This window comes from Candoia aspera, chromosome 4 (assembly GCF_035149785.1).
Source record: "Candoia aspera isolate rCanAsp1 chromosome 4, rCanAsp1.hap2, whole genome shotgun sequence".
Classification (NCBI taxonomy): Eukaryota; Metazoa; Chordata; class Lepidosauria; order Squamata; family Boidae; genus Candoia; species Candoia aspera.
Window position 1 is genome coordinate 80,200,373 of NC_086156.1, and position 27,591 is coordinate 80,227,963.

The 27,591-nt window shown below is 40.6% G+C and overlaps 1 protein-coding gene across 1 annotated transcript; it reads left to right on the forward strand.

Annotated features, from left to right (window-relative positions):
* On the forward strand, nucleotides 1-26,417 carry KAT2A (lysine acetyltransferase 2A). Its single transcript, XM_063300740.1, has 18 exons — nucleotides 1-363; nucleotides 4,610-4,733; nucleotides 6,450-6,595; nucleotides 8,417-8,506; nucleotides 9,682-9,863; nucleotides 10,092-10,283; nucleotides 11,035-11,141; nucleotides 12,398-12,508; nucleotides 12,835-12,971; nucleotides 14,643-14,851; nucleotides 16,323-16,449; nucleotides 18,008-18,118; nucleotides 19,436-19,579; nucleotides 20,547-20,661; nucleotides 21,056-21,092; nucleotides 22,087-22,150; nucleotides 22,763-22,847; nucleotides 23,892-26,417. Exons 1-18 carry the CDS (start codon nucleotides 4-6, stop codon nucleotides 24,083-24,085), a joined length of 2,535 nt encoding a protein of 844 aa, XP_063156810.1. The 5' UTR covers nucleotides 1-3; the 3' UTR covers nucleotides 24,086-26,417.
* The last annotated feature ends 1,174 nt before the right edge of the window (nucleotides 26,418-27,591 follow it).

A 27,591-nucleotide genomic window follows, 5' to 3' on the forward strand; every position in this document is an offset into this window, starting at 1 on the left:
CTGATGGCAGGGAGCATGCGCAACAGCGCTCAACACCCACAGACAAAGGCCCCCTCCCAACTTCTGAACATGCTCAGTGGCGTCCACGCGCCCACGCCGTCTCGCAGGGTCTTGGGCATCATGGCGGAGGCAGAGGTCTCACAAGCTACCCGGATCCCGCAGACTAGCGCTCCTTCCTCCGCCACCTCCTCTGCAGTTACAACGCCGCCGGTAGTGGGGGGAAGCGGAGCTGGAGGAAGCACCAGCGATCCGGTCCGTCCAGGATTAAGTCAGCAGCAGCGCGCGAGCCAGCGCAAGGCGCACGCGCGGAGCTTCCCGCGGGCAAAAAAGCTGGAAAAACTGGGAGTATTTTCAGCATGCAAGGTACGGGGGCCTGGAGGAGACAAAAGAGTTTGGGACTGCCTTCGGGTGCGTGGACCAGCCGTCGTTGTGTATTTCCTCCCGGACAAGATGCTGTAAACTTAAAAACCATACCGCATGCAATTCTCTGCCAGTTCATGCATTCAAGATTTTATTTATAGAACTACCCCGTGCTCTGGGCCCTTGGCCATAGCTGGCTTTGGGATATAAAGAGTTGCTCTACAAATCGGTGGTTCATTTGGCCTGTTCGGCTACTCTGATGGACACTAGGTGGCTCCCCAAAGTCTAAAGACAGGTCTTTTGCACCCCTTCTAACGACGGCCCTTTGACCAGCAGTGCTAGGAATTAAGCATGCAAATTTTTGCGTGCAAGCCATATAGTCTTTTGCTTAAGTATATCTTCTTGTCTGTTTATAATCTTAAAATCAGCATATTGACTTTAATCACATCTATCAAATGCATCCTGGAAAGCATACTGCCTTATGAAGATATGAAGATTTTATTTAGTTAGTTAGTTTAGATTTTTTTTATGCTGCCTTTATTATCTTCATAAGTAATTCAAGGCGGGGAACATAACCTAATACACCCTCCTCCTATTTTCCCCACAACAACAACCCTGTGAGGTGTGCACCTGTTTCTCTAAAAGAGAGCCATTCTATTCTTCAAATAGTTTAGAGTTACTAAGATATTAATTGCCACAGGGATTTCCATGATATCCTTATTTTTAGGCCATGCTATTTCCTTTTTTGCCCAAAATATATTAAATTTTTAAACTGTGTTTTAAAAAATCACTTTTGTGCGATTAGGAAAAGAACATCTTCCAAAGTTAGATTTGACATTTTTTCCCTTAATGAGAAAAAAACTAGCAGACTGATAAAATATGATACAAGTAAATATAAGTATAGTGTGGCTTATATAGAAGGCTACTGTACTTTACGTCGGTCTTGCTTTGCAGGTTACTGCATATGCAATAGATCATAAGGTAGATTTTCCATATTTTATTGTGGGCATTTCTTTGAAGATACTTGCTGTGGCATGGTGACAGTAGGGTGCCTTGGAGGGGGCATGGGTGCACATGCACACCTTCAGCACCTCCTTAAAGAAGCTGCATCTTTTCCTGACTTGCACAGTAGCATTGTGCATCCCTACAGTACATGTAACAATACATAGAGAAGGTGGCTGAATGTATACAGTAGTAGCAATTGTTAATATAGCAGAGCCAAGCAAGATTTTAGGAGAAGGATATTAAGTTGTCTGCACCTTTTCTCACCTCGAGAAATATTGCATTCACCCATTTTATCAGTGACAGTATTACGAGGAGCAAGAGTACATGTGGAAAATGAGATAGAAATCTATTTCTGTTTTCTCAGAAGTGGGAAATGCTATTGTATGTCCCTAGAGGTGGATATTTTTCATTTGTACTATTGTGCTCATAGTGTGGTGTACAGGTAGTCCTTGTTTAGCAATCACAATTAGCAACTTGGTCGTTAAGCGAAGCAGTTGCTAAGTGAAACTGCAACTGGGCTTATGATCTTCTTTCAGCTTTTCTTTGCTTTACGACCTGCAAAGGTTGTAAATGTGAGGATTGGTTGTAAAGTTGCTTATTCATCACTGTTGTAATAGCAAACGGTTGCTAAACAAGGCAGTCACTAAATAAGGACTACCTGTATGCTTATATGGACACCCCAAAGTGCATATGTTGGATCAGAATCATAGGGACTTCAGGTGTTGTCAGCAACTTTGTGTGCCTTCACTGATGTCACCAAGTAGCCAAATCAGGCTAAATCCTGTGCCTTCTACATATCTAGGAATTCAAGTCCTGACATTGCCAGATAAGGAAGTTCCTGGCTGAGAATTCCTGGATGTTTAAGTCCAACTGCTGTTTAGCCTGGAAAAGGAAGGAGAGAAAGTAAATGTGGGCTACAGTCGTCTTTGCCTTAATCCCTTGCTGCGTAAAATATTGCAGTAAGGTGTGCACTGTATAGGCCATGTTATACCTGTTTCTGCCACCTTTTAATATAGATCTGTAAGAACATTTGGTTGGTTTTCAGTCTCAGTTCAAAGTAATTTTTGCCTTAAAAAACCCCCAAGATAAGAGCCAGGAGCCAGGAAAAGTGCCTCTTCCTCTCTCAGTATGGACTTGCACGTAGTTTACATTTTTCTTCAGAGATCTTGTTATAGGCTTCATCACCAAGAGAAGCTGAGCTGATAGACGGGACAGTTGTTTTCTATGACTGCATCCTACGTACGAAATTCACTCAATAAGGTGTTCAGATTAGCCCCATCTTTGCTTAGTATTAAGCAAACTCTTAAAACATTTCTGTTGTGTTTGGCTTTTGGTGGGTTTGACTGGGATTAATTTTATTCTCTGATGTCTTAACAGTGTTCTGTTTTTAATTTAGTTTTGATAGGATTATTGTTTATATATCTCCATACAGTCTTTTTGTGTCAAAAGGCAATTTTTTTTTTTTTTTTTGATAAATAAAATGAAAAACAGAAACAGTCAAAGACCTTTGGGAAACATTTGCTGCAAACATGCTGGAATAATGAACTTTCATGCGTGAAAATTCAACACAGATTTACTTTATAAAGTAGCTTTATGGAGCAACACATAGATACACTGAGGTAGGAAAATTGTGACCTCTCCAAATATTGCAAGATAACTCTATCAGATCGTTGCCTTAGTTAGCTGGTGCTGATAGGGATTAGAATCATTCAGAAGTTGCCAACAAATGTGATTTTTAAAGTGTCAGAAACGAGAAATTATACAAGGGAAAGAATATATTTTAATGTATTTTTTTTAACTGTATTAATTACATCAGTTTAAGCCCATGTGTGGGATGGATATGTCTATGCAACTCTGGACAAGTTAAACATGTTCTCCTTTAGCCCTCATTCATAGAGATATTTGAAGTGTTCTTATCTCCCCACTACTTCCAAGGCTGCCAGGATGCACAAGTCCATATTTATCTTTTCTCACTACTCTCAGATTATATTCCCTCCATTACATACAATATTGCCATGTTTTGTGTGGTTCAAAAAACAAAACACCCAGAACTGACTGCCAGGAAGTCAGATGAAGACCCATACGGATATATTCCTATTAATGTTGATTATTTTAGTTACTTCACCTTTTAGTTTTTACTGCTTTTGTATATATTTATACCACACAGTTTAATCCTGTAGTGTCAGTATACTTAAAGTATAGTGCTAATTAGTTTTGAAGTTCACATAGATTTTAGTGATACAGGAATTTTATAGTTTTGTGTTAGTAATTCTAATATTCCATAGCTTTTTATATATTATTTTGTACTACACTGTTTTATACTGTACTACAGTGGTTCTCAAAGCAGTGTGCCACTGCACACAGGGGTGCCATGGGCTTGTTTCTAGCGTTCCATAAGATTTTTGTCTTACGTTATTTTTTCTTTTTTCTTTTTTTTTTTTGTATTACGTATATTCTGTATAATCTGTATATTCAATACAGTGCATATATTCTTTAAAAAGTGTATAACTTCCCCTCGAACCATGTCTTACATTTTAAAAATCCATATATACGATTAATAATTTTCTGGTGTGCCACAGAACTACAGCTATATTCAATATTGTGCCGTGGATTCAAAAAGGTTGAAAACCACTGCTTACTATATTATAGTTTTGTAGTCTTAATAGTAATATTAATTATAATATTTGCGTATACATTTTAGTAAAATACTGATTTTATAGCTTTGTGTTAATCGTTCTAATTTTTAGTTATTTTTCCATAGTTGCAAGGCTAGATTGTTCATACAGGTAATCCTTGTTTAGTGATTGATTTATTTAGTCACTGTTCACCATTACAACAGTGATGGAAAAGTAAATTTGCAACCAGTCCTCACATTTGCGATCTTCACAGGTCTGTAAAGCAAAGGAAAGCTGATGTAAGATCGTAAGCATAGCCACAGTTTCACTTAGCAACTACTTCACTTAATGACCAAGTTGCTGATCCCAATTGTGGTAGCTAAATGAGGACTACCTGTACTGGAATGGCTGTAATTCCAATATTAGTTTTTGCTGGTCGGTGACCATATTAAATATAAGATTTCATCTGATTAAAACCCATTCATTTCTTTATCCCGAATCTCCAGACTTTTGGAGTGCAGCTCCAAAAGCCAAGGGTGGCTGTTGGCCAATGAAATGTTACACGTCTGTCTTTGCCTTACATGTTCAGTAGCTCGACCTCTGCTTCTCTCTTTCTCCCACCTCTCCAGGCTAATGACTCTTGCAAATGCAATGGCTGGAAGAACCCAAATCCTCCCACAGCTCCCCGCATGGATTTGCAACAAACAGTCACCAACCTCAGTGAACCCTGCCGTAGCTGTGGACACACACTAGGTAATCACAGAGTCACTTTTCATCCTCCACATGGTCTTCTCCCACTGAGGCTGAAATTTGTTGTTGGCAGGAGGAGAGATTTCTAAATTGAGTCTACTACCATCAGCATTGATGTGCAGCATATAGAAGTGGGGAGAGATCTCTCATTATTCTGTTAGAGGTTGATGAAGGATCTTTTTGCATCAAATACCATACTGTCAAGCAATGGTTTTCACCCTTCAGCAACTTTACAATATATGGACTTCAACTCCCAGAATTCCCTGGCAGGCATGCTGGCTGGGGAAGTATGGGAGTTTGAAGTCCAGGCATCTGAAAGTAGCTGAGGTTGAGAAACACTGCTGTAAAACATTGCTGGCCAGGTGAAAGATTATCTATCTGGTGGAACCGTAACACAGAGGCATTAGCAGGGAACGAAAGGAATAGGAAACTTCTTCCCAGGTTGCAAAATCTAGGTTTGACATTGGTTGGCTACTCCCATGTATTTCATTCAGGGTTGGGCTTGAGGGGGACTTCCAAAGAATAACCTTGAGTGGGTTGCTTCTTTCACAACCAATCTTCTCTTGTCAGTTCCTTTGACAATGGTGGCAGCTCTTCTAGTTGGTCATTAGGTTAGCCACTATTTCGTCTTCCTATGCAATAAAGTATTTGGTTATTGTTCTTCAGCTAAATCAATTCTGGGATGTAGTTTTGAAAAGTTTGTAGTGATAACCTGAACTTACTGGATTATGTAATAATATATAAATTGGTGGTATTATGGGATTTGTTTTCCTTCATTTTGAGAATCTGTAGTTATAGGGTTTTTTTACTTGTTTGCCCTGTTATGCTAATTACTTCCTGAAAAATATTACTTTGGGAGCACTGGGAAATTAATTAGTGGCCACTGAGGACTGAACACAAGGGTGAAATATGAAAAAGAGGATCCATGGTAGGCAACAGCACTGAGCTGTTTGGAGGCAGTGGAACTCTGGATATGCGTATTTTGTTTATACGCATATTTTGGAGAAAAAGCAATTAGATCACTCATTGTTCTCTTTTAAGTTAAAGCTTTCTGGACCTGTGTATGATACCATAGAGTTTTGCCATGTTTATTTTTTTTTCTTTTTTTCTTTCTTTTTTTTTCGGCTTTTTAAGAATAATTTAAATACCCGTTTATCCCAGTATTCATCCAAAAAATTTGAGCCAATGTATATATTTTGCCTTCATTTTTTTCCTCTCAATAACCCTCCAAGGTGGATAAAAAGAGAGGTGATTGGCCCAAGCCAGAATCATAAGCCAAAAATTGATCCTGACTTAAAATTCTGATTAGTTAGGAGAACAAGACTCCTGACTATAGTGGAAAGTTGGGAAGCTATAAAACACCAGCATCTTTATTTCCAAAAATGCCTTTGTGCCCCACATAAGATTCCAGTAAGCATTCTTTAAAACAGAAGCAGTGGATGGGTATAGTTTATTGCTTTAGATGAAATTGTATAAACCTGCCCAGGAAGGGAAAAAAGGGTAAGCTGTGATCTGGGGACTGTACCAGTTGGCCTGATTTGTGTAGTCATTTCATGATTGGCCATGATCACCATGGTAGTCATCTGTTTTCTATCACTTCTGTGTGGAGGGACAAAGGGAAAAGTTGATGGACAGTGACCCTCATTCATGTTTCAACAGGGCCCCTAGTTTAAAGAGACCAAATTCAAAACATGACCTGATTTTCTTACCTGCCTCTAGCTGACCATGTTTCTCATCTGGAGAATGTCTCTGAGGAAGAGATCAACCGCCTTCTGGGGATGGTGGTAGATGTGGAGAATCTCTTCATGTCTGTGCATAAAGAGGAAGACACAGACACCAAACAAGTTTATTTCTACTTGTTCAAGGTGAGACAGGATTCCAGAATGCGTACAGACAGAAGCCCATCTGAGAGCAATTCATCTTAACCTAAATCAACCATTTTTCATTGTTATGCAAATTAGTATTAGGAAGTGCCTTGCCAATATGATCTGCTGATCTAGTGTGCTGGAGGTACTTTGGATATGGGCCAGATGACAGGCTTTTTCAGTAATAGCTCCTATGCCTACCTTTGACCTGACTTGATCATGGGCAACACCTTTTGATCTTCATTTGGTCCTCTTATTTTCTTGTGGTGCACCTCCCAGAGTCTGCTGATTGTACAGCTGCCCAGGTATTAAATGATGCTGGATACTTGACACATATAACACCACTACTGTGTGAGCTGCATTGGTTGTCAGTATGTTTGTTTCCAGGTGCAGTTCAAGGTACTGGCTGTCACCTTTAAAGCCCTTCATGGCTTGGGACTGGGTTACCTGAGGGACCGTCTTCTCCCGGTTGTTTCTACCCATTCAATCCAGTCCAACAGGTTGGGCATGCTTCGGGTCCTGTCAGCCAAGGAATGTCAGTTGGAGGAGATTAGGAAGCATGCCTTTTCCACTGTAGCCCCTGCTTTCTGGAACATTCTCCTTCCAGAGATTAGGAGGCTCCAACCCTATTGGCATTTTGTAAGGCCTTTAAGACATGGTTATGTGCTTGGGCCTGGGGCCCTGAGTGTGTTAAGGGCCTCATTTCCTGGTTATATTGATATTTATGGTTATAAATTTCTTGGCTGATATATAATTGTTTTTGTAATTGTTTTTATTTATTTGTTTGTTTATTTTTATCCCACCTTTATTATTTTAATAATAAAGTTTTGCTTGATTTTATGATTGTTCACCACCCAGAGTCACTTGTCTGAAATGGGCGGCCATAAAAATCTAATAAATTAATAAATATATTACTGTACATAATTTCTTAAATAAAATATCATTGAATCTGGCTTCTTAAATGAATACGACTGTCTTGCATTTGTTCAATAATGTTGGTTTTCTAGAAAAATTATGCTGCATAGGATAACTGGCACTGGAAAATGTTAAGTTTGCAGAAAGCAATCTAATTTAGCATTCATTTTACAGAATAATTTAGCAAAGGTTTAAATATATATGTATGTATGTATATATACGTGTATATATCTCCAATATTATTAGTTTTACTGTACAACTCAAGAGTTGACCTGAAATATTTGAGGGGAAAAAAGTTTACTCTCTATGTTTCAAGTATGTTACACTATTTAAGTATTTATAATATTATAAATACTTTTGTATTATTTAAGTATTTTAAGTATGTTATATTGTTTAGAAATTTTAACCATTTAATAACAGTAGCATCTTACCTTATATTACTGAAATTAAAAAAAAACTATTAAAATCTGTTGTTACTTAAACATGTTTTTTAAACCCAAGGAACTAAAAAACTGTGCATGCAGTAGGGAGGGGTATAATTTTTCCCACAGCGAAAAAAAAAGCACTGGATTTTTTTGTGGGACTCTTTTCCTCCCCATGCAAAGATATTTAAATGAGCTTTGTATTTACTTAAGATCTTACTTATTTTCCCTTGCACTCTCCCCCTTTACTATCTTGAGTCCTTTTTTATTGTTACTCCCTTTTTGCCTGTCTCTTTGATGCAGGCAATGGCTGGCTTTAAACTACTAACATGATAATTGGAGATTGGTAGGTATGTGTGGCATGCGTGGCATGGCACTTCTTTCTGAGCCACAGCCTTAGACATTCCAAATAAATCAGATTATAAAACAAGCCTGAGGAAATAATACTGATACTGAGATTGGATTCGCTTTTCTTTCCCTGTAGCTTCTAAGAAAATGCATCCTACAGATGAGCCGCCCTGTTGTCGAGGGCTCCCTTGGGAGCCCCCCCTTTGAGAAGCCAAACATTGAGCAGGTAAGATGCTTTGTTTTTGCAGACTTAACATGTGAGCCTGATGTTAAAGTTAAGTCTAATTCCTATTGCCTTGAGGGAAAAAATAGGCATCTGGGAGAAAGTGTCTAGCCTTGCAGTCTCAGCTGAGATGAACAAAAAACCAGACACTTAAAAAAATAGCCACTAAAAATAGAAGATAAATGCAAGTTGATGAGCTGTAATAAGGCAATCAATGACAAAACTTATTTTAAATGTTAGTTATTCCTTTATGCTGGTTTCCTTAATTGCTCCCTGATTGTAAGGGACGCGGTGGCGCTGCGGGTTAAACCGCTGAGCTGCTGGGCTTGCCGATCAGAAGGTTGGCGGTTCGAATCCGTGTGACGGGGTGAGCTCCCGTTGCTAGTCCCAGCTCCTGCCAACCTAGCAGTTCGAAAACATGCAAATGTGAGTAGATTAATAGGTACAGCTTCGGCAGGCAGGTAACAGCATTCCGTGTAGTCATGCCGGCCACATGACCATGGAAGTGTCTACGGACAAATGCCGGCTCTTCGGCTTTGAAACGGAGATGAGCACCGCCCCCTAGAGTCGGACACGACTGGACTTAATGTCAAGGGAAACCTTTACCTTTACCTGGTTTCCTCAATTGCTCCCTGATTGTAAAGCAGAAATACGTAAGGCTTCAGAACTAAGTGCAATACAATTCCTGTCCAATGCAGCCATCAAATTGTTCTTTTTAATGTGACAGAAGGGAACATGGGAAGTCATCATATTAACTATTTAAATAATGTACTTTTAATGGAAATACAAATTAAATCCATTTTTGTTTTTGTCCTGGCCCTCACTCCTTTTGAGAAAATGGCCCCTGATCTGCCACTTAAAGCCTAGTGCAGCCTTTGGCCTGAAAGTAGTTGTGCAACCCTTGTAGAAGAGTTGGGATGGGAAATACAGTGGAGCCAAAGATGAGTAATCATCTGCCATTTTATTTGTACAATTCTGCACTGCAAGCCCGCAAATTTTCAGTCTGTGACATCTTGGTTTTTGAGCTGTGCATGACACCTAATGCATCTCAGGGGTTTTATAATTTTATGTCATGTGGGATGTTTCATTGACAGAAACCCAGTTTCTGGGGAATGTGAAGAAGAAATCTCATCTTGTCCTACTGCTAAAAATACCTACTATTTCTGATTTTACCCCAGGGTGTCTTAAACTTTGTACAGTACAAGTTCAGCCATCTGCCCCCTAAGGAGCGACAGACCATGTTTGAGCTTTCTAAAATGTTTCTTCTCTGCCTAAACTACTGGAAGCTCGAAACGCCATCCCAGTTCCGCCAGCGCTCCCAAAACGATGACGTGGCAACATACAAAGTCAACTACACGCGGTGAGTTTTAAATCTACACCTGCCACTCCTCAGTGGGTATTATCAGTTATGGAGCCACACTGTGCTCCTCTGGATCTCTGCCCTCAGTTCTCTTGCCTCAGACTTGTCTTTGCTTTGTGTCAAGTGCCGATCAACTCAAGGCTCTCTGGAATCCTAAACACGGATCCTCGGTGCCTCGAATTCCTGCTTGCTTTTCCCTCTTACCACCCCCACCTCATGCTTTTCCAGGTGGTTGTGTTACTGCCATGTTCCCCAGAGCTGTGACAGCCTTCCCCGTTACGAGACCACCCAGGTCTTTGGGCGCAATCTCCTCAAGTCCACTTTCACAGTTACCCGCCGGCAGCTGCTTGAGAAATTCCGAGTGGAGAAAGATAAGCTGGTTCCAGAGAAGCGGACCCTCATTCTCACTCACTTCCCCAAGTAAGGCCGGTTTCATAAGGTGATGAGAGGCTGGGTGGGAAGGGTGTAAGAAAGGGGATATAAAACTGCCTTTTTTAGGTGGCCGAAGCCTAGTTCTTTTTGAGATGGTAACCTGTGCCCAGACTGTGTTACTTTAGGTTGTTGGGGGGGTGGTGGTGGTGAAGATCCGCTTTGTTTTATTTTAGCGTCTCTATCAACCAGCTCTCATGCCAATAGTAGCTGGGGAAGGGCTTCCATAAGCCAAAAGATGGTGGGTGTGGGTGTGGGTGTGGATCTGTCTGAATATGTAACGGGTGAGTAACCAGTGACCCTACAGCTCTTGCTGAACTAAAGCTCCCAGCATTTCTTATCATTGGTCATCCTGATTGGGGCTACCAGGAATCGTGATTCAAGATCATCTGACAGACCTCAAATACCATGTTCCTGCCATATAAGAACCCAAAATTGCAGTGTGCATTTTAGTCTCTCTTAATTTTTTTTCTGCAGACAGCTATATAAAATAGACTATGTTTGCCTGCAGATTTTAGTGGATGGAAGGAAAATTCATAGCAGCTTACAAAATCTAACTGCTGGTGATTTCCGAAGTGAGATTTGAGGTAGTGAATTCAGCGCCATTGAGTTGGGTTCAGTTCTGTTGGCTGTATGAACAAGTACTGATCTGTTTTTAATAATAAAGTGGGATTTGAATGCAGTTAAGTTGACATTAATTTGATTGGATCACTCTGCTGATTTCTTTCCAATTCATACCCAGATTTCTGTCGATGCTGGAGGAAGAAATCTATGGGGAGAGCTCTCCAATCTGGGAAGCCGACTTTACTATGCCTGCAACAGAAGGTGCTCCACTTGTACCTCGGCCAGGTACATAATATTTCTTTTAACTAATGTGGTGCTTGTAACTGTAAAGGGTATCAGCCTGTAAAATTGCCTTGAACTGAATTGGAATGTAGTTGATCTGCCTTAGTAAAGCCTGCTCTGATTGGCAGGCATTGTCTGAGATGTCAGCCAGAGACACCCCTCAGCTCTGGTGATACTGAGGTTTGAACTAGGGGTCTCCACCCCAAAGTGTTTGGTTGCTGAGCTATGTTTTATGTCCCTTCTCCCTTGATGAGGTGTAAAGTACAGAAACAGCTGTCACATTTATGGCAATGGATCAACTCTTGCAGGTTTTCTCTTGACTAATAGAAGCCAGACAGTTGTGCAAATGAGATTTCAAGCACTGCTTCAATCCACTTGTCTTCTTTTGGATGTAGAGAACAGGCATCCTTTAAAGAATCTCTGTAAGCCAGATAGCTTATAGTGAGGGAAGACATCCCTCACCACTCCAGAAACTTCTTTTAGTCATCTTGAATTCAGGGCTGGAGGAACCCTGCCATCCCTAAACATGATAATCAGTTGATACCTGAGAATAGGAAAGTAACCCAGTAGAAATTTATTATTATGGTTAACAGGTTTCTTCAAAGCTTGCTTCCTTTTGTTTAATTGCAATTTCCATCATCCCTGGAAATAATGAGAGTTGTAGTGTAGATCACCAAGTCGGGGAAGGAAGACAAGATATGGCTTTGCAGGGAGACCTTGATGAAATCTCCAGTCAGACATTAAGTTGAGCCTGAAGATATGGCTCTGCTGCCATGCTTGCAGGTTTGGCAATGGTGAGATTTTACAGTGGCTTTGTTGAGCTTGGCACGAGGTTGGACTTTGGCCACTGACCATAGTTTCTTTCTCTTTTTAAGTGGTTATTGGCGTTCTTTATATTTGTATATTGGTTTTTAACTTGTTTTTATTGGACCGTTGTTTTAACTGTTGTGAGCCACCCAGTCACTTAGGTGAGATGATCGGCCATACAAATAAAATAATAAAACACAACAAAACAAAACAAGTAAGGCTTGATCTGAGGACCCTCACCAGCTTGTAATAGGATCGTCGTAAGCATCGCACTGGATAAATTCATGTACGCCACCCTGAGTTCCTTGCAGGAGGGATGGAATAAAAATGAAAATGATAAGCTTTTGTGTGCTGGAGCTTGAGGAACTGCATGAGCTGATCTCTGTCCTCAAGTCATAAAGCCTTCATATTTTAATACATAGATTTACTGCTGTCCCCTTTTTTTTGTGTAGCTATCAGCACTGTTCCTGCAGCTAGCACTCCATTGTTCAACAAATCTCTGAGCTGCAGCTCATCTTTAGCATCTATTAATCTGGATGGGAGTTCACTGGATTCTGTGCCAGGTAAAATCCTTACGGGCAGCAAGGGAATGTAAAGCGAAAATCAAAATGTCTGCAACGAAGGGCTTAGTATAAAGCCCCCGTCATTTAAATAAGTGTTATTGAAGTTCCATTTTCCTAAAATGTTCTGTTAAACTTGGAATGAATTTTTTATTCTTTTATTTTTGTTTTAAAAGAGAAATATATTAAGGTCCAAAGGCTTAAAAATAGGGGACAAAAGCTAGGCTAGTATCTAGTATGATTTGTAGGAATTATGGCTTCACCTCCTGTATGCATTACACTCAATTTTGATATTTTTGTGTACTGCAGTTTGTTTTCCTCCCACACAGGTGAGAAGAGGAAGCTTCCAGAAAGTTTGACCCTTGAGGATGCAAAGAGGATCCGTGTGTTGGGTGATATTCCAATGGAGCTTGTTAATGAAGTGATGCTGACCATTACTGATCCAGCAGCCATGTTGGGGCCTGAGGTATGGTCAGATGATTGTCCCCCGTTTTATATGCATCATCATAAAACACTGGAAAATTAGTTTCGACAGCAGTCCAGCTTCTTGTATTGTGCAAGTTACAGAATGTATTGCCAGATTCATTTGATTGTTGTGCAAGGCCTGGTAGTCAGAGGAGGCATTATGTCCAAGCTCTTTCAGGGGAGTTGAGCCAGGGAAATGAAGAAAGGAAAGCCCAGATGGCCACCGAAGCCATGGAGATATTTTGAGGAGCAACCTGTGAAGCAAGATTTGAGGTTAGGCCAGACAAATGGGATCTGCCACAAAAAGCAGCAGCGTAGATTGCTATTTTTCAGGGAAAGAACCAGCCGCAACTTCCTCTAGGATACTCCCTTTGGTTTTCCCTGATTCTCCTGCCCACAAGCAGCCAACATCCCATTCTATTGATTAAGCTCTACCCTCATCAAATTATATCTGTATCTCTTTGCATGTGGATGGTGCTATAGAAGGACTCACTCTTGGAGAGGAAGTTCACCTGCTAGCTGCTTTCCCTAACCAACTGGCTGGGAATTATGGAAGTGGAACAGCTCTGGAGACACTAGGTTGGCAAAGATGGGTTGAGAGAATTTCAGTTTACTGAGAAGCATACTTGCCTTAGTTGTGCTAAGTGCTTACAAAGGCTTTAGCTTTCCATTTTACCTGCCCAGATTTCTTCCTGTTTCTAGAGAGGAATAAGCAATCCAGGACCTTACAGAATCTTAAGGCTAAAACTTAATTAGTTTTTGCTCGTTGGAAATACTGACTGCAAGGAGTTTTAGGAGTTGTGTGTTCTTCCTGGACCTTCTTCTGGGCCAAATGCCACACTCTGAGAAGTAATGAGTGGAGTCAAGAAAAGAATCACATTTGCTTTCATTTCATTTAGATTTCATTAAAATTAAACATTGTATTCCAGCCATGGATTAATTTTATTCTAGTGTCACATTAAAAATTATAATTTGGTTACAATTTTGAGAGATTTGTAGGGACTACATCCAAGACTGGGGATATCACGTATCCCTGGGCCACAGGAGAGGTGCCTCAGCCTTAATGGCTTGCCATTGCTTCCACTCCCAATATTCACACAAGCCCCTACTTATTAGCCCACTTCCTAAATTGTATCTTCTTCATTGGCCATCTGTCTCCTGTTTTTATAGTTAGTAATGAAATGCAATGATTTTTCCAAGAGGTTCCTTAATAAGATATTCCTTTCATATTTTCTTATTTTTTTCCCCAGCCCAAATGTCAGAATCGTATTAAAAGCCTTAAAAATACTTTTTTGATTTTTTATAATGTGCTCAGATGGCATAATTAAGATTGTTTTAGTATTTGATGAATAAGATAAAGTTGAAAATTGCTGTCTTGCATTTTTTTCTTCCATAAGCACGATATATTTTTAAATTGACAAATCAAAAATACAAGGGAAGACTAACAAACCTAAGTCCTCTAAATGGAGGACTGCTAAATCAAGGCTTCATTTTTTAAAGGTTTTAACGATTTGTCAGATTTAAGCTATCTGTATAGATTTAGGCAGATTAAAGTAATCTGTATAGGATATGAAGCCTCCCCTACTCCAGTACATATCTTAATCTACCTTTGACCCCATATTTTGCATGTTACCTTTAATTACTTTTTACCAGACTTTTTTTTCACTTGCAGACCAGTCTACTGTCAGCAAATGCAGCCCGGGATGAGACAGCCCGCCTAGAGGAACGGCGTGGGATCATCGAATTCCATGTCATCGGCAACTCACTCTCTCAAAAATCAAACAAGAAGATCCTCATGTGGCTGGTTGGGCTGCAGAATGTTTTTTCACATCAGTTGCCTCGAATGCCCAAGGAATACATCACCCGCCTGGTTTTTGACCCGTAGGTTTGGGAGTGCCATTAAAAAGAGTGAAGGTTGCACCTTCTGTACCCTAAGTCTGTGTACATGCAACCATCAAACCCTGAGTCCCTGGAATTGGGCTGATTATAAACTGGTGCTAATAGGTTGAGCATAAAGGCTTGTAAATGTGAATGAGAAAATTAGTTGTCTGAATGAAATAATCTGGGAACCTGGAATAAAGTCAGTGTATAAAATGTTTCCTCTACTTCCCTATCCATACATTTCAGCGTATGAAATGTTTCTCCTGCCAAAAACATACAGCCTTGCTTTCTCTTTCTCTCTCCCCATCCCTCAGCCAGGTACTGAATCATATTTTCTGTTGAGTAATTACACTGACCTTTTAGAACGCAGGACATACAGTAGAGTCTGAGATTTAGTTAGTTATTCTCCACAAAAAGCTCTGGTAATGGCTGCATCATGAGCTGGAGCAGCAACGCTTTCTGTTAAGAAGCAGAGCAGGGCCCCCAGGGCACCTGGATTAGTGAGCAAATTTGGCAGGACATTGGTACATTTATAAAATGGTTGCAAGGAGAGACCTGACCAGTCCTAATCCAGTCCATAATTCTGTTTGCCCCCCACTTTGGCTTCCATCATGAATACTTCATAGCACATATGCTTACATTATTTTTCCTGATCAAATGGGCATGCTTCCAAATGAAGTATTGGACTGCAGCCATCTATGATGATGGTTAAATTTATTGTAACTGCCCACTCCCATAGACTCTGGGCAGCTTACAAATAAAAATACAAGATAATAAAAGCAGTTAAAAACATACAATGCCACATGCAGCCCAGACTAGAACAACCTTAACAATATCAAATCAAGCCAGAGGCCCTACAAACACATCAGCTCCAGGCCTGAGATCAAAATCAGGACTTAAGTGCTTTTTGGAATCCCAGGAGAGAGGGGACTGTCTGTCTCTGGGGGAATGTTGTTTATTTTCTAATGGAGTTTAGGGAACCCACTTGGGGCTTAAAGGTATTCTTGAAAGAAACATGATGCTGGAAGTGGCTCCATGCAGAACTTGTCTCCTGTTTTTAAAATTAAAAGGGCTTTTTTTTTTAATGTAAGAAGTAAAGTAAAAGTGGAAGCATGGCAGCTCTGCAAGTGACAGGTCTGTGGACATATGAGTAATCCCAGGTGCCACAGGGACTCCTAAAAAGCAAGAAAGACTTTCTCAGGGTTATACCTGGGAAGCAAGCTCTATGAGGGCTAAAACTGTTAATAAAATTAACTACTTCAGGTTTGTAATGGAGGTTAGTGGTTGGTATTGCTGTATTCCTCTATTAACCGTTCAGAGTCCCTCTTTGGGTGAGATGGGCAGTAGTACAAATTTGAGAAATTAATTAAATTGAGAGAAGACGAAGGATGGAGCAGGAATATTATGCTCAGCTGTGCTGACCTGTCCTTCCAATTCAAACACATCTTTCTTCTGCTTATTTTCTTGGCAGCAAGCACAAGACTCTGGCATTAATCAAGGATGGCCGAGTGATTGGTGGGATCTGCTTTCGGGTGTTCCCAACGCAGGGATTCACTGAGATTGTCTTTTGTGCTGTCACATCTAACGAGCAAGTCAAGGTAGGGTTGTTTTGAGATGTTTGTGACATTCTCTGGGCTTTAAAACAGGTTCTGAACTAGTAGTTGAGGGTCTGCTACTATCAGCTGGAATACTTCCAGCCAATCATGTGGGAAATTGGGGAGGGGAATAAATTTAGGAATTACTGCCTATTTTTCCCACCTGCCTCAGTGCTTATAGTCAGCTATTTGTCCTGAGTCTTGCAAGATTGGAACAGGGCAGAAAAGCCGCTTAAATTTTGTTTCCTAGTACCAAAGTATGAGGAAGGGGGAAGCATCTATTGGTTGGTTTTTAAAGATAACTGTACCCTTACTTGCCCAAACCGGCTTATGGGCAGGAACTAAAACCTTCATATGCTTTTCAGTGCATTTGTGCTGCATTCAGTCTTTGGCAGCAGAGCCCTGGGGCAAGTTCTCAGTGGATTAAGGCTTTTTGGGGGAGTGTGGTAGAAACCGTGTGCCTTCAGCTTTGGGCTTCAAAGTGGGCTTGAAAGTTATGCAACCTTAGGGAAGAACTAGAAGAAGCTAGATGTTCAAGGCATAGGAAGTGGCAAGTCATAGAGGATGCAGTTGAGGAATGGAAGATGGAGGCAGGAGGAGGGCTCTGCAAATGAATGGAGAGCAAAAGTGTAAAAATACTTAGAAGTAAAAACAACAGTCTGAAGCTGTTGTCGAGTGTAAGCTGCTGAGTGGGAAATAACGTGAGTTCCCTTTTACAGTTAATATTCCAGGCAGGGAAAGGATACATTCAAGGGTACTTTCATGCGGCCTGGAATAAATCACATTCAACTCAGTGAGACTTTCTTTTGAGTAGGCACGTATGTAGTTGCAGTGCCACTCCTCTGCTTCTCAAAAGAGACAAGTAAAAGACACTGGCAGGGATTCGGTTCTAGGTATTTTCAGTTGCGCGGATTACCTCACAGAGTTAGGCTAGGCTTAGATGGGGTTGGGTAGTTTGTGTATGTATTTTAGGAATGCAAGCATTCTCTAAGAGCATTGGGTAAACCAGGCCATCATCAGGTTAATCCTAATATGATACTTTGGAGCATGGCATGTTATTTGAATATATTAGTTATTTTTTGTTAAGCTGGGAGTAGGGTTTAACATGTGTTCTGTAGCAACAATTGACACTTCTGGCCATCCCTTAGGAGAAGTGAATCATCTGTGCCTCACATTTTCCACATTAAAACCTGTTGTAATTGTTGTTATTATTAAATATATTTTATTTATTGCCTCAGAGTTCTGTATGGAACATTATGGATCTCAGAATGAATTTTTGATTGTTTGCAAATTACATCACATAAATTATTTTCCTGCATGAATTTTCAGCCAGTGAAGTAGAGCAGTGTGCATCTGGGGCCAGTCTCACATCCCTTCTCAGTTAAGAAGCCCATTTGCTTCATAGGCTAGTTGTGGGACAAAAGCCGATGGTGGGAAAAATCATGTAGGCTGTCTTGAGATCAAGGAGAAAAGATAGAATATAAATGTAATAATAGAAAGAGGATCTTTCCCAGGTTTTGCTCTGGTCATTTTTTCCCATTTCTTCCTCGCCTCCTTGAAGGGCTATGGGACTCACCTTATGAATCACCTGAAGGAGTACCACATCAAACACAGCATCCTCTACTTCCTCACTTATGCAGACGAATACGCCATTGGTTATTTCAAGAAGCAGGTACTACAGCATTGCTGCTGAACCCTTATTTGGAACTGGCTTTTGGTTTAGATGCGGGAGGCAACTCATCACAATTGTAAAAGGGCCTGGTTCCCCTTCTAAGAATGTGGACACAGTGGTTAACATAGCTGCATTCACATATGTGAAATATGTTAGGTCTCATTAAATGTAAAATAGTTAATACACCAGGCACAAGAAGCCCTAAGTGTCCTGACACTAAGCTTTGCATTCTTTCTTTCTCTTCACCTGTGTAGATAGGGAAGGAAGTTTTATTTCCACTTCTACATTACCGCATCTTTGCTCCTACTTCAATCCGTGAACATACAAGGATGAGTGATATATAAACAGGACTTGAGTTTCAGTCAGAACCAGCCCCAACCTGTCATAGTTCCAGTTTGGTCTAGTGGTTAAGGCAACGGGCTAGAAACCAGGAGACTGTGAGTTCTAGTTCTACCTTAGGCACAAAGCCAGCTGGCTGCCCTTGGGCCAGTCACTCTCTCTCAGCCCAACTCACCTCACAGGGTTGTTGTTGTGGGGAAAATAGAAGGAGGAAGGAGTATTAGGTATGTTCCCCACCTTGAGTCACTTATAAAAATAATAAAAGTGCAATAAAGTTTAATTAAATGAATAAAATAATGCAACTTTTGGGTCTGCACCCAAAGCACGTTGTTTTTACAAGACATAGAAATGTTTGTCCATACATTCAGGACTAGCATGATCTCCAAGGCAGGTCTTAATTTAAATAGTTATAGAAATACTTATTTTAGGTATAATTGAATTGAATTTCTGTGTTACTCAACATGGATGGTTTTAGCTGAATCATATTCTAAACCTGTGTCATTCATTTCTAATTAGTTGGGCAGGCAGGTGTGTATATGTATCAGCCTTCCCCAACATAGTATTCCTAAGTTATATTGGTCTACAGTTTCTATAATCCTCAACCAATATGGCCACTGGTTGTATCAGCTAGGAATTATGGTATTAACATAATACTCCTGAGAAGCATTAGATGGGGATAAGTCTGATATGTCTAGTATTTCAAAAAGGGCCCTTATTTAAGGTACATAAAAGATATGCCCCATCATTATAGAATTCTGTAGTAATGTAAGTGTGGCCTCCATGAACTTCTATCCCCTTCCTTCTATGAGGACAGCATGCTTGATTATGATCGGGAAAATGAGATAGATCCAGTTCAGACTTAGGCAGCAAGGAAGAGATGAAGCAGCATTTCAGAGTAGGTCAGTTATATTTCTCACTGTTGAATTATATTTAGCTTGTTCTGGAGAATGAATAGGGTCTTTCCTCTGTGGCCTTCAGGGTTTTTCAAAAGATATCAAGGTCCCCAAGAGCCGCTACCTTGGCTACATCAAGGACTACGAGGGAGCCACCCTGATGGAATGTGAGCTGAATCCTCGGATCCCCTACACAGAGCTTTCACATATTATCAAGAAGCAGAAGGAGGTGAGGGGCTGGGGTGGAAGAAGCGGGCATAGGGCACAGCACTTGACCCATCACTGACTCTTGTCAACTCTGTGTGGACCATTGTTATTACTTTGCTAGCTCACACTGCTGAATAGCTCTGTGTGTGTGCGTAGGAGATGGACATTTGACTTCAACTTTGGGTGCAGGATTTCAGAAGCCGGGAAATATGCTTAAATTACTGCCTTTCTCTTTAAAATCTTTGTGGTCCTAAATAGCCCCATCAGTTCTTTTCCTTAGTTAATCTTTTAGAGATATAATCAAGCATTTCCTTTCTTTGCCCTGTCTATACTTCTTCCTCCACAATTTTCTGCACCCCCTTTTGTTCCTCATGCAGCACAGACAGTTTTTTCTGATATGCTGATTTTCTATGGGTGGGATTTTTCAAAAATATGTGTTTTTCTTATATATGGAAAACAAATTCTTCTGCAAGGTTAAGTGGCGTAGTCTAGATACAGGCTTCCTCTTGTGGTAAGAATTTGGCTCTCTTCCCACAGTGAAGGAAAGGTTTCTGAGATAAGTTCCTCTTTGCACATGCTCCACAGGCAGAGATGATGCTCATAACTGCTCTCTTTGAATCTTCCCAGAGAGGAGGCCTTCCAGCCTTATGCCAGTCCTTTCATGTTTTCTTCAGGCCAAGCACAGTTGAATTGCAGTTTGCATCATCTGCAGCCTTCATGGATGATTGGTGCTGCCCAAGAATCCTGTTCTATACTGCATCTCAGATTTAGCTTCTCCCAATTTGCCTTCCTTCCTTGTCAGTCTTTTCCTAACACCTTGGCTCTGCTAGGCTTGAAGGCCTAGCTGGGAACTGGCCAGGAAGTAGCTTCCTGACTGTGCATCTGCCTACTCCCTCTACGAGATGCTTAGCCTGCCTCATCTCCCTGATCTTGCAGAAGCGTCCAGGGATGACAATCCAAGGCATGAGAGTTTCTTGTTCTTTCCACAGATCATCAAGAAGTTGATAGAGAGAAAGCAAGCCCAGATCCGAAAAGTCTACCCTGGCCTCACTTGCTTCAAGGAGGGTGTTCGTCATATCCCAATTGAAAGTATCCCAGGCATCCGTGAGTTGAGCAGGGACCTGGGTAGTTGGAGAACAGGTGTGGTGATGCATTTAGTGAACATTAATAAAGCTGGAAAAACAATTTGCATGATTTTAGCTGTCTCCTTCCCACCTCTGATCCGTCTGCTGTGATTGCTCCTTGCCTCTGTGGGAGCAGAGGAAGGAAACTCCTGTCAATCTGGACCTTGGGGGACAATTAGCTCCTTTGGCCAGATTCAGGTCCATAACTCTGATACAAAGAACAGGTGTTTACCCCAAACTTTTCTCTTGCTTGCTTTTGTGTTTTGTGTGTGTTTTTTTCCAACTAGCAGCAGTACTGGATGAACTACCTTTTTAAAAAATAAATTAGTCCTGGTTTCTGTTTCAATAGTATGTGATTTTTTTCTCTTTTCCAGGGGAAACAGGATGGAAGCCCCTGAGTAAAGAAAAAGGGTAAGCAATGTGGCATTTTGTGTATTTCTGTCCCCCACATACCTCCCCAACACGTCTCTTCTTGTTTTAACATTTTGGTCTACCTTAAAGAGTTTCATGGAGGATAGTTGATACAGAACAGGCAGAGGTCCTTAAATTCTCTAAAATGTACTTGCCGCTTTTGGGAATGATGGAACAGGACAAAAAAAAGCATCACTTGAGCAGGACTAGCCTTTGCAAATCTATATCAAAGTGCTGGCTAATTCTTTAATGCTGCTTGCCTTGTGCATTTGAGATAGAGTGCCCATGATACCCCTGAATTCATCCATTAACTTTGGAACTTAAATCAATTTTTAAATTATTATTATTGTTATTGTTACGTTTTTATTCCACCTTTATTTCTCTATCTATCTATCATCTATATCTATATCTCAAGGTGGCGAACATACCTGATACTCCTGCCTCCTATTTTCCTCACAACAACAACCCTGTGAGGTGGGTTGGGCTGAGAGAGAGTGACTGGCCTAAAGTCACCCAGACGGTTTTCATGCCTAAGGCAGGCCTAAAATTCACTATCTCCGGTTTCTAGGCCAGCACCTTAATCACAACACCAAACTGGCTCTCTTAAAATTTTGTCTATTAAATGACCAGTTTGACGAAATGGCCAAATTCTGTGTGCACATAGTTTATTTTTGGAACCAACAAAATTGTGCAGAATTGCTGCATGCTGCTTGAAATCTCTGGGATGGCTTCTCTTATGTCTAGGCAAACCTTCCCCAAACTGAAGCTCTTTAAATATGTTGCTCTGTTGAACCACAGGTTCCCCCAGATGCTATCATGATCCCATGATGGTTGTTGTAGTCTTACATTTCTAGAGGGCACCCAGTTGGAGGAGGCTGGGTCCTTTTTAGATCATGCAGATGTTTGTATAATACACTGTAGCACTTGCCATTTTCAATATTTCCCCACCACCACCATTCTGTTTTAAAAATTCAGCTTTATATTTTCCTTCCAGAAAGGAGCTCAAGGATCCAGACCAGTTGTATACTACTTTGAAAAATCTCCTTGCCCAAATCAAGGTAATCTGACTCAGGAACCACTTGGAGTGTAAACAGGAACATTTCTCCAGCTGAAATAGAAGTGTTAAGATCATAATGGGGTCTAGATTCTCAGTGATGTGGAGTCTAGACAAGTAAGACTTGCCCAACCCATCCTGAGATTTTTGCCCTGATAGCATAGACAGAAGTTGATTTTGAATGGGTAGCTATTTTTTTTTAAGTACAAACTGAATACTGTATATATCGATCAATTGCAGTACAAGTAGATAAAAGGCCAATATCTGTTAGGGAAAACAAGAACATCTAAACCGAGGTAGTAAAACAGGGTTTTTTTTGAAAAGCAACCTTGGGTGGGCTTTTGAGTGAAGCACAGTTCTTCATTTAGCCAGATGTTAAACTAAAACGTTTTGAATGTGAAAAGTATGTTTCTGGCACAAAACCCTCCTTCTGCCAGAAATATCTTCCCTCCCTCCCTCCCTTTTTCCATTGCCCATCCAACAGAAGAATACTTCTACACCTCAAATACCTACACACCACATTGTGAATCCTGGTTGATCTAGTAAGGCATGGTATTAGTTCCTGTTTGAAAAAACTATTCATTACTTAAGATACTACCTGTTTATCACCTGTCAGACCCATCCTAGTGCGTGGCCATTTATGGAACCAGTGAAGAAATCTGAAGCTCCTGACTACTATGAGATTATCCGCTTCCCCATTGGTAGGTAGCGAGATATGGATTTTGCTTGAAGAACTAATCAGCTCTTTTAGAGTAAGAAAAATGATGGGGTACAGTCAATGCATGTAGCTGATGTAAAAAAAAATCTTATTTAGATGGTTGGAGAGTAATCTCCCATTCAGTTATAACAATGTCATAGAACTGGGGCAGATGTTCTTCAATATGGCTGTTAGAACATCCATTCTGTTTCCAAGAGTTACCTTCTTTTTCATAGTCACCAAAGAGACTTGTAGTACTTTCAAGATTAATACATTTATTATGGCAGAAATTAGGAGTGGGAAAATATTTTGGGACCAGGGACCAAATGTAGCATTTGAAAGGGGTTGAGGACATCAGGAGGTGGGGTGAAGGTATAAACCCTGTGTTGTGCACGTAGGAAAGGCTGAAATATTCTAATTTTCCAGGTAGGATTTTTGGAGTGGGTGGACCATTCTTAACTATGTTCAGCCTACTTTAGGGCTTATGCAATGATTTTGTAAACTTTGTGCCTCAGAGTAGTGGGAAGCCAGGCTACTGATCTTTGGCAAGTGTGCTATTGAAATCAATTGAGGCAATCAGTGGGAAGCATAGATTGCCAATTACTGAATAAGATTTTGATAGATTACAGTCTACTTCAAGCTGATGCCATTACAAATTAGTTCATTTTCAAACAGATACCAGTCTCTTTTGTGTTTTTCACAGACTAACAGAGTTGCCTTTTTGCAAATGTTTCACTGGCCGAGCAAACGTGTTTCTACTAACTTTCTTAAATGCAGAGATGAGTTTACATTCAGTCATCTTGACACTTCTGGCTACATTTACACAAACTCAAGAAAAGAACTATAGATAATTCTAAGACTTTTTTTAGCTTGCACTTATGTGTTTCTTCCCATGTTCCTTCCCTCCGTTTCATTATTTTTCACAAGAGTTGTGATTGATTAGCTAAGTTTATAATGAATTGTAAAGTCAGAAAGGTATTTGTATTTTTGCATCGTCTCTTGCATGATTGATTGTGTCTCCCCCCTCCACCTACCCCTTCTGCTGCAGACCTCAAGACGATGACAGAAAGGCTCAAGAATCGTTATTACATTACTAAGAAGCTCTTCATTGCTGACTTGCAGCGTGTCATTACCAACTGTCGTGAGTATAACCCGCCGGAGAGCGATTACTGTAAGTGTGCCAACACCCTGGAGAAGTTTTTTTATTTCAAGCTGAAGGAAGGGGGACTCATCGACAAGTAGGGACAGTTGCTGGCTGCCTGGGGTTCCATCTCCATTTTATCAGCCCCTCTCTGGCTTGTGAACAACTGGAGACTTTCCTTGCTGCCTTTTGCCACACTTCATGCACAAACTAGATGTGACTGGCTGGACATCAGAAGTTTGTCTTTGCTTGATGTTGTGGGAAGGAAGAGACAATATGCACAGATATCTCTCCCTGAATGGACTGGGATCTGCCATCAGCCCTCTTAGTTTCTGAGCCTTATCTCTCTGTCTGTTGGGCCTGCCTTTCCAGAAGGACTCTTTTTACCAAGAAAGGATTCTGGATTGTCATGTAAGCTATGAGGGATTTGCTGCAAGTTCTTCCAGTTTTCCCTTTCTTCAGTTCCCTTTGTCCCAAACTCTGGAACAGCTTTCCCCAGTTGGTCCCCTCCAGATGTATTGGGCTTGAGCTGTCATTCTCCCCTCAGCTAGAATGAATTGAAGAACAACACATCTACTGAGAACCAGAAGATCGGGGAAATTCTCCAAAGTTGCTTCAGAGAATTTCATTTGTTTGTTGCACTCCCTTTTTTTTTTGAGGTTCAGCCATTACTTCTTGACATGTGAATGTAGAAAAGGAGTAATCAAGTAAGAGAGACCAGGAGGATGGGAACTTGGGGAGATTTCAAGCACAGAGTTTTTCAAAGAGCCTTTGATTGGGACCATGTCTGAAGCCCACTCTCCCCTTCAGCCGGTGTACAAGTAACTAGTGCTTGAACGCTGTCTACAAGAAAAGAACTTTTGTATCTTAGGTTGCATCAGATCTGACTTGAAGGGGAGGAAATTACGGGGAGGAATTCAGGAGAGAATAGCTACTTGCCATTTTTGTCTTCTCATTTGGCCTAATGGATTCTGGGTCAGTGATCTTTACCCTTGCAGAATTGATCAAATATCCAAATGGAACTTCACTATATCCTAGAGAATGATGATATATTTAGGACTCCTTCCTCATATACCAAATCAAAATGAGCAAATTTGTGCCCCATTACTCCTTCCCCGCTGTATATTCTTGCCACAAAATTCGATCCTTTCCTTATTATGTTTCTTCTGCTCTTGTTGGTCATCAGATCTCTGGTCTGTGGAAGCTAAATCTAAGGGTTGTAACTCTAATGGTTTTGAACTCTGCCCCTCATTAGTTGTGACTTTTCAAGCCTCTCTGTTCATCTCTGGTGCTTTTCTGATTATGTCAGCGACAATGGTGATTGTATTTTTCTCTCTCACACATTCCCATTATGCACTTTGCTGCACATATGTCTGTATCTGCCATCTATGTTACTTTGAAAAATGTTAGGAGAGATGTTATCGTTTCATTTATGGCAGCCAGTTTTACTGCTAATTAGATTTTTTGAACTCCCACATTGTTCAATGAATTATGGTTAACTTTCAAGTTGATAGGCACATACATCGCATCAATATATGTACCACTGTGTGATGGAACAAAGCTAAACTCCCCAATTATTTCTCAGCTGAAAAAGCCTGTTATTTCTGGTTGTTCTTTCTGTTTACATGGGGTGAGTGAGTTGATGAAAACACTTACTATTCAATTACAGTCCACCACATATAGGGCAGTGTTAAGGTTTTAAAAGACTGCTTTAGATGGTAATGAAGTTTCTTAGTAGCTTGCATTAAATGGGGGTATGGATTGCCTGCAGTCAGTGTCCACTTCTTTCCAGAACTCTCTGAGGCAAAGGAACAGAGGGGCAAGAAATGCTGGTCCTCTTTCCCCACTGATGTGACAGAGCCATTCAGCAAGTGGGAAGGGGTGGAATGGAAAAGGTGAGTGGACAAATGGCTCCCGTTCAATTACCAGTCACTTTGTTTCCTGCTTTGTGAATTGACTTTGCAGTTGGAAATCACTAAATACTTGCTCTAGAAATCATAATTTGATAGGGGCAGCAAAGATATAACATCTTATTCACAATTATCCAGATGCTTTTGTCAATGTTGAACATTTGCTTCAGCCAGACTCCAAAGAAGTTGCCATGGAGATTAAATCAAATGCTTTCTTCTGTTTCATCTTCAGCACATGCACCCCCCTCATCCCCCTTCCTTTCACAAGAAAAAGAATTGCCCTGTGTGCTCCTTTGAGGAAACATAATGGGGGGAGTTGAGGGAGAGAGGAAACCATTTGAGCGGTAATCCACCTGCCTTCTCTCCTGTTGCCTTATGTCCACCACTTCTGTGCTTAAGTTGTACAATTGCAGGACCTGATTCTGCCATTCTGGGCCTTCCAATAGTATTGCCATTCCATTTTTTAATACATGAAATAAAATAAAAATAAAGGACATGTCTAAGCAGATAAAGTGTGCTATTTTGTTTACGCTCGCTCATATTTTTTTAAATATTTCTGTTACTCTTATTACCACTAATATTACTTGGCTTAGTAACTGGTCTTACCATTTTTAGTAGCTCTGTGATGTTTGGGTAGCAGGATTTGTGATTTACCCTGATGTGCTCTCTACCTTGGGGCCACCAGTGGTCCACATACAAGGAGTTTCCCATTCTGTCTGCAAGGCAGGACCTTCTAATCTAAAGCAAGATTTGTGAGGGCATAATTGTTAGAAGTGTAGAACTATACAAAATAAATGCATATACTTCATCTAAGCAAATAATGGAATCAAGTTTTCTTCATATAAAGTGCCCACAATTCTAAGGACTTTTTGAATACAAAAAGGTCCTACAATATATGAAAGACAGAAGAGGAAAAGCAGAGCATAATAGTTAAGATGTTGGACTAGGCTTGTGAGCAGAACCAGGAAGCACCTCCCCACTTCCTCTGGGACCAGTTTTTACCCTTCCCTTATAATTAATATGTTTATGTTTATGTATTTCTTAGATTTATATCTGTTTTTCTTCCAAGAGCTCATGGCTGCATGCACAACACTCTCCAGTTTTTCCCACCAATCCTGGGAAGTAACTGGTATAAAGATAATGACTGGCCCTTAGTCATCTAATGTAGAGGGAATAGGGAATTGCCTTGAAGGACAGGAGGAAGAGCTGCTACCGAAGCAATGGTCAAATAAGCAGAGCCTGAGACTAAGCCAAGAAAGTAACTTGAGAAAATGTCTCAGACAAGCTCCTCCCTAGTTTACTCAAAGATAAAGTGAGGGAGGGGGAAGCATATTCAGATTTGCAAGATGGGCTGATACCTAGCAAGCTTTCATGGCTAAGGATCTTCCTAGTCCAACAGCTTAACTATTATGCTCTGCTTTTCCTCTTCTGCCTTTCATATATTGTAGGACCTTTTTGTGTTCAACAAGTCCTTAGAATTGTGGGCACTTTATATGAAGAAAACTTGATTCCATTATTTGCTTAGATGAAGTATATGCATTTATTTTGTATAGTTCTACACTTCTAACAATTATGCCCTTAATTACTGGAGATGTTGGTTGATCTGTTTTGGTTGTTTACCCCTTCTCAGGTATTGCCCACATAGGGATTTTAAAAGTACACCTGGAATAGAAAGAACTAGAAATGAGTCTTTCTCC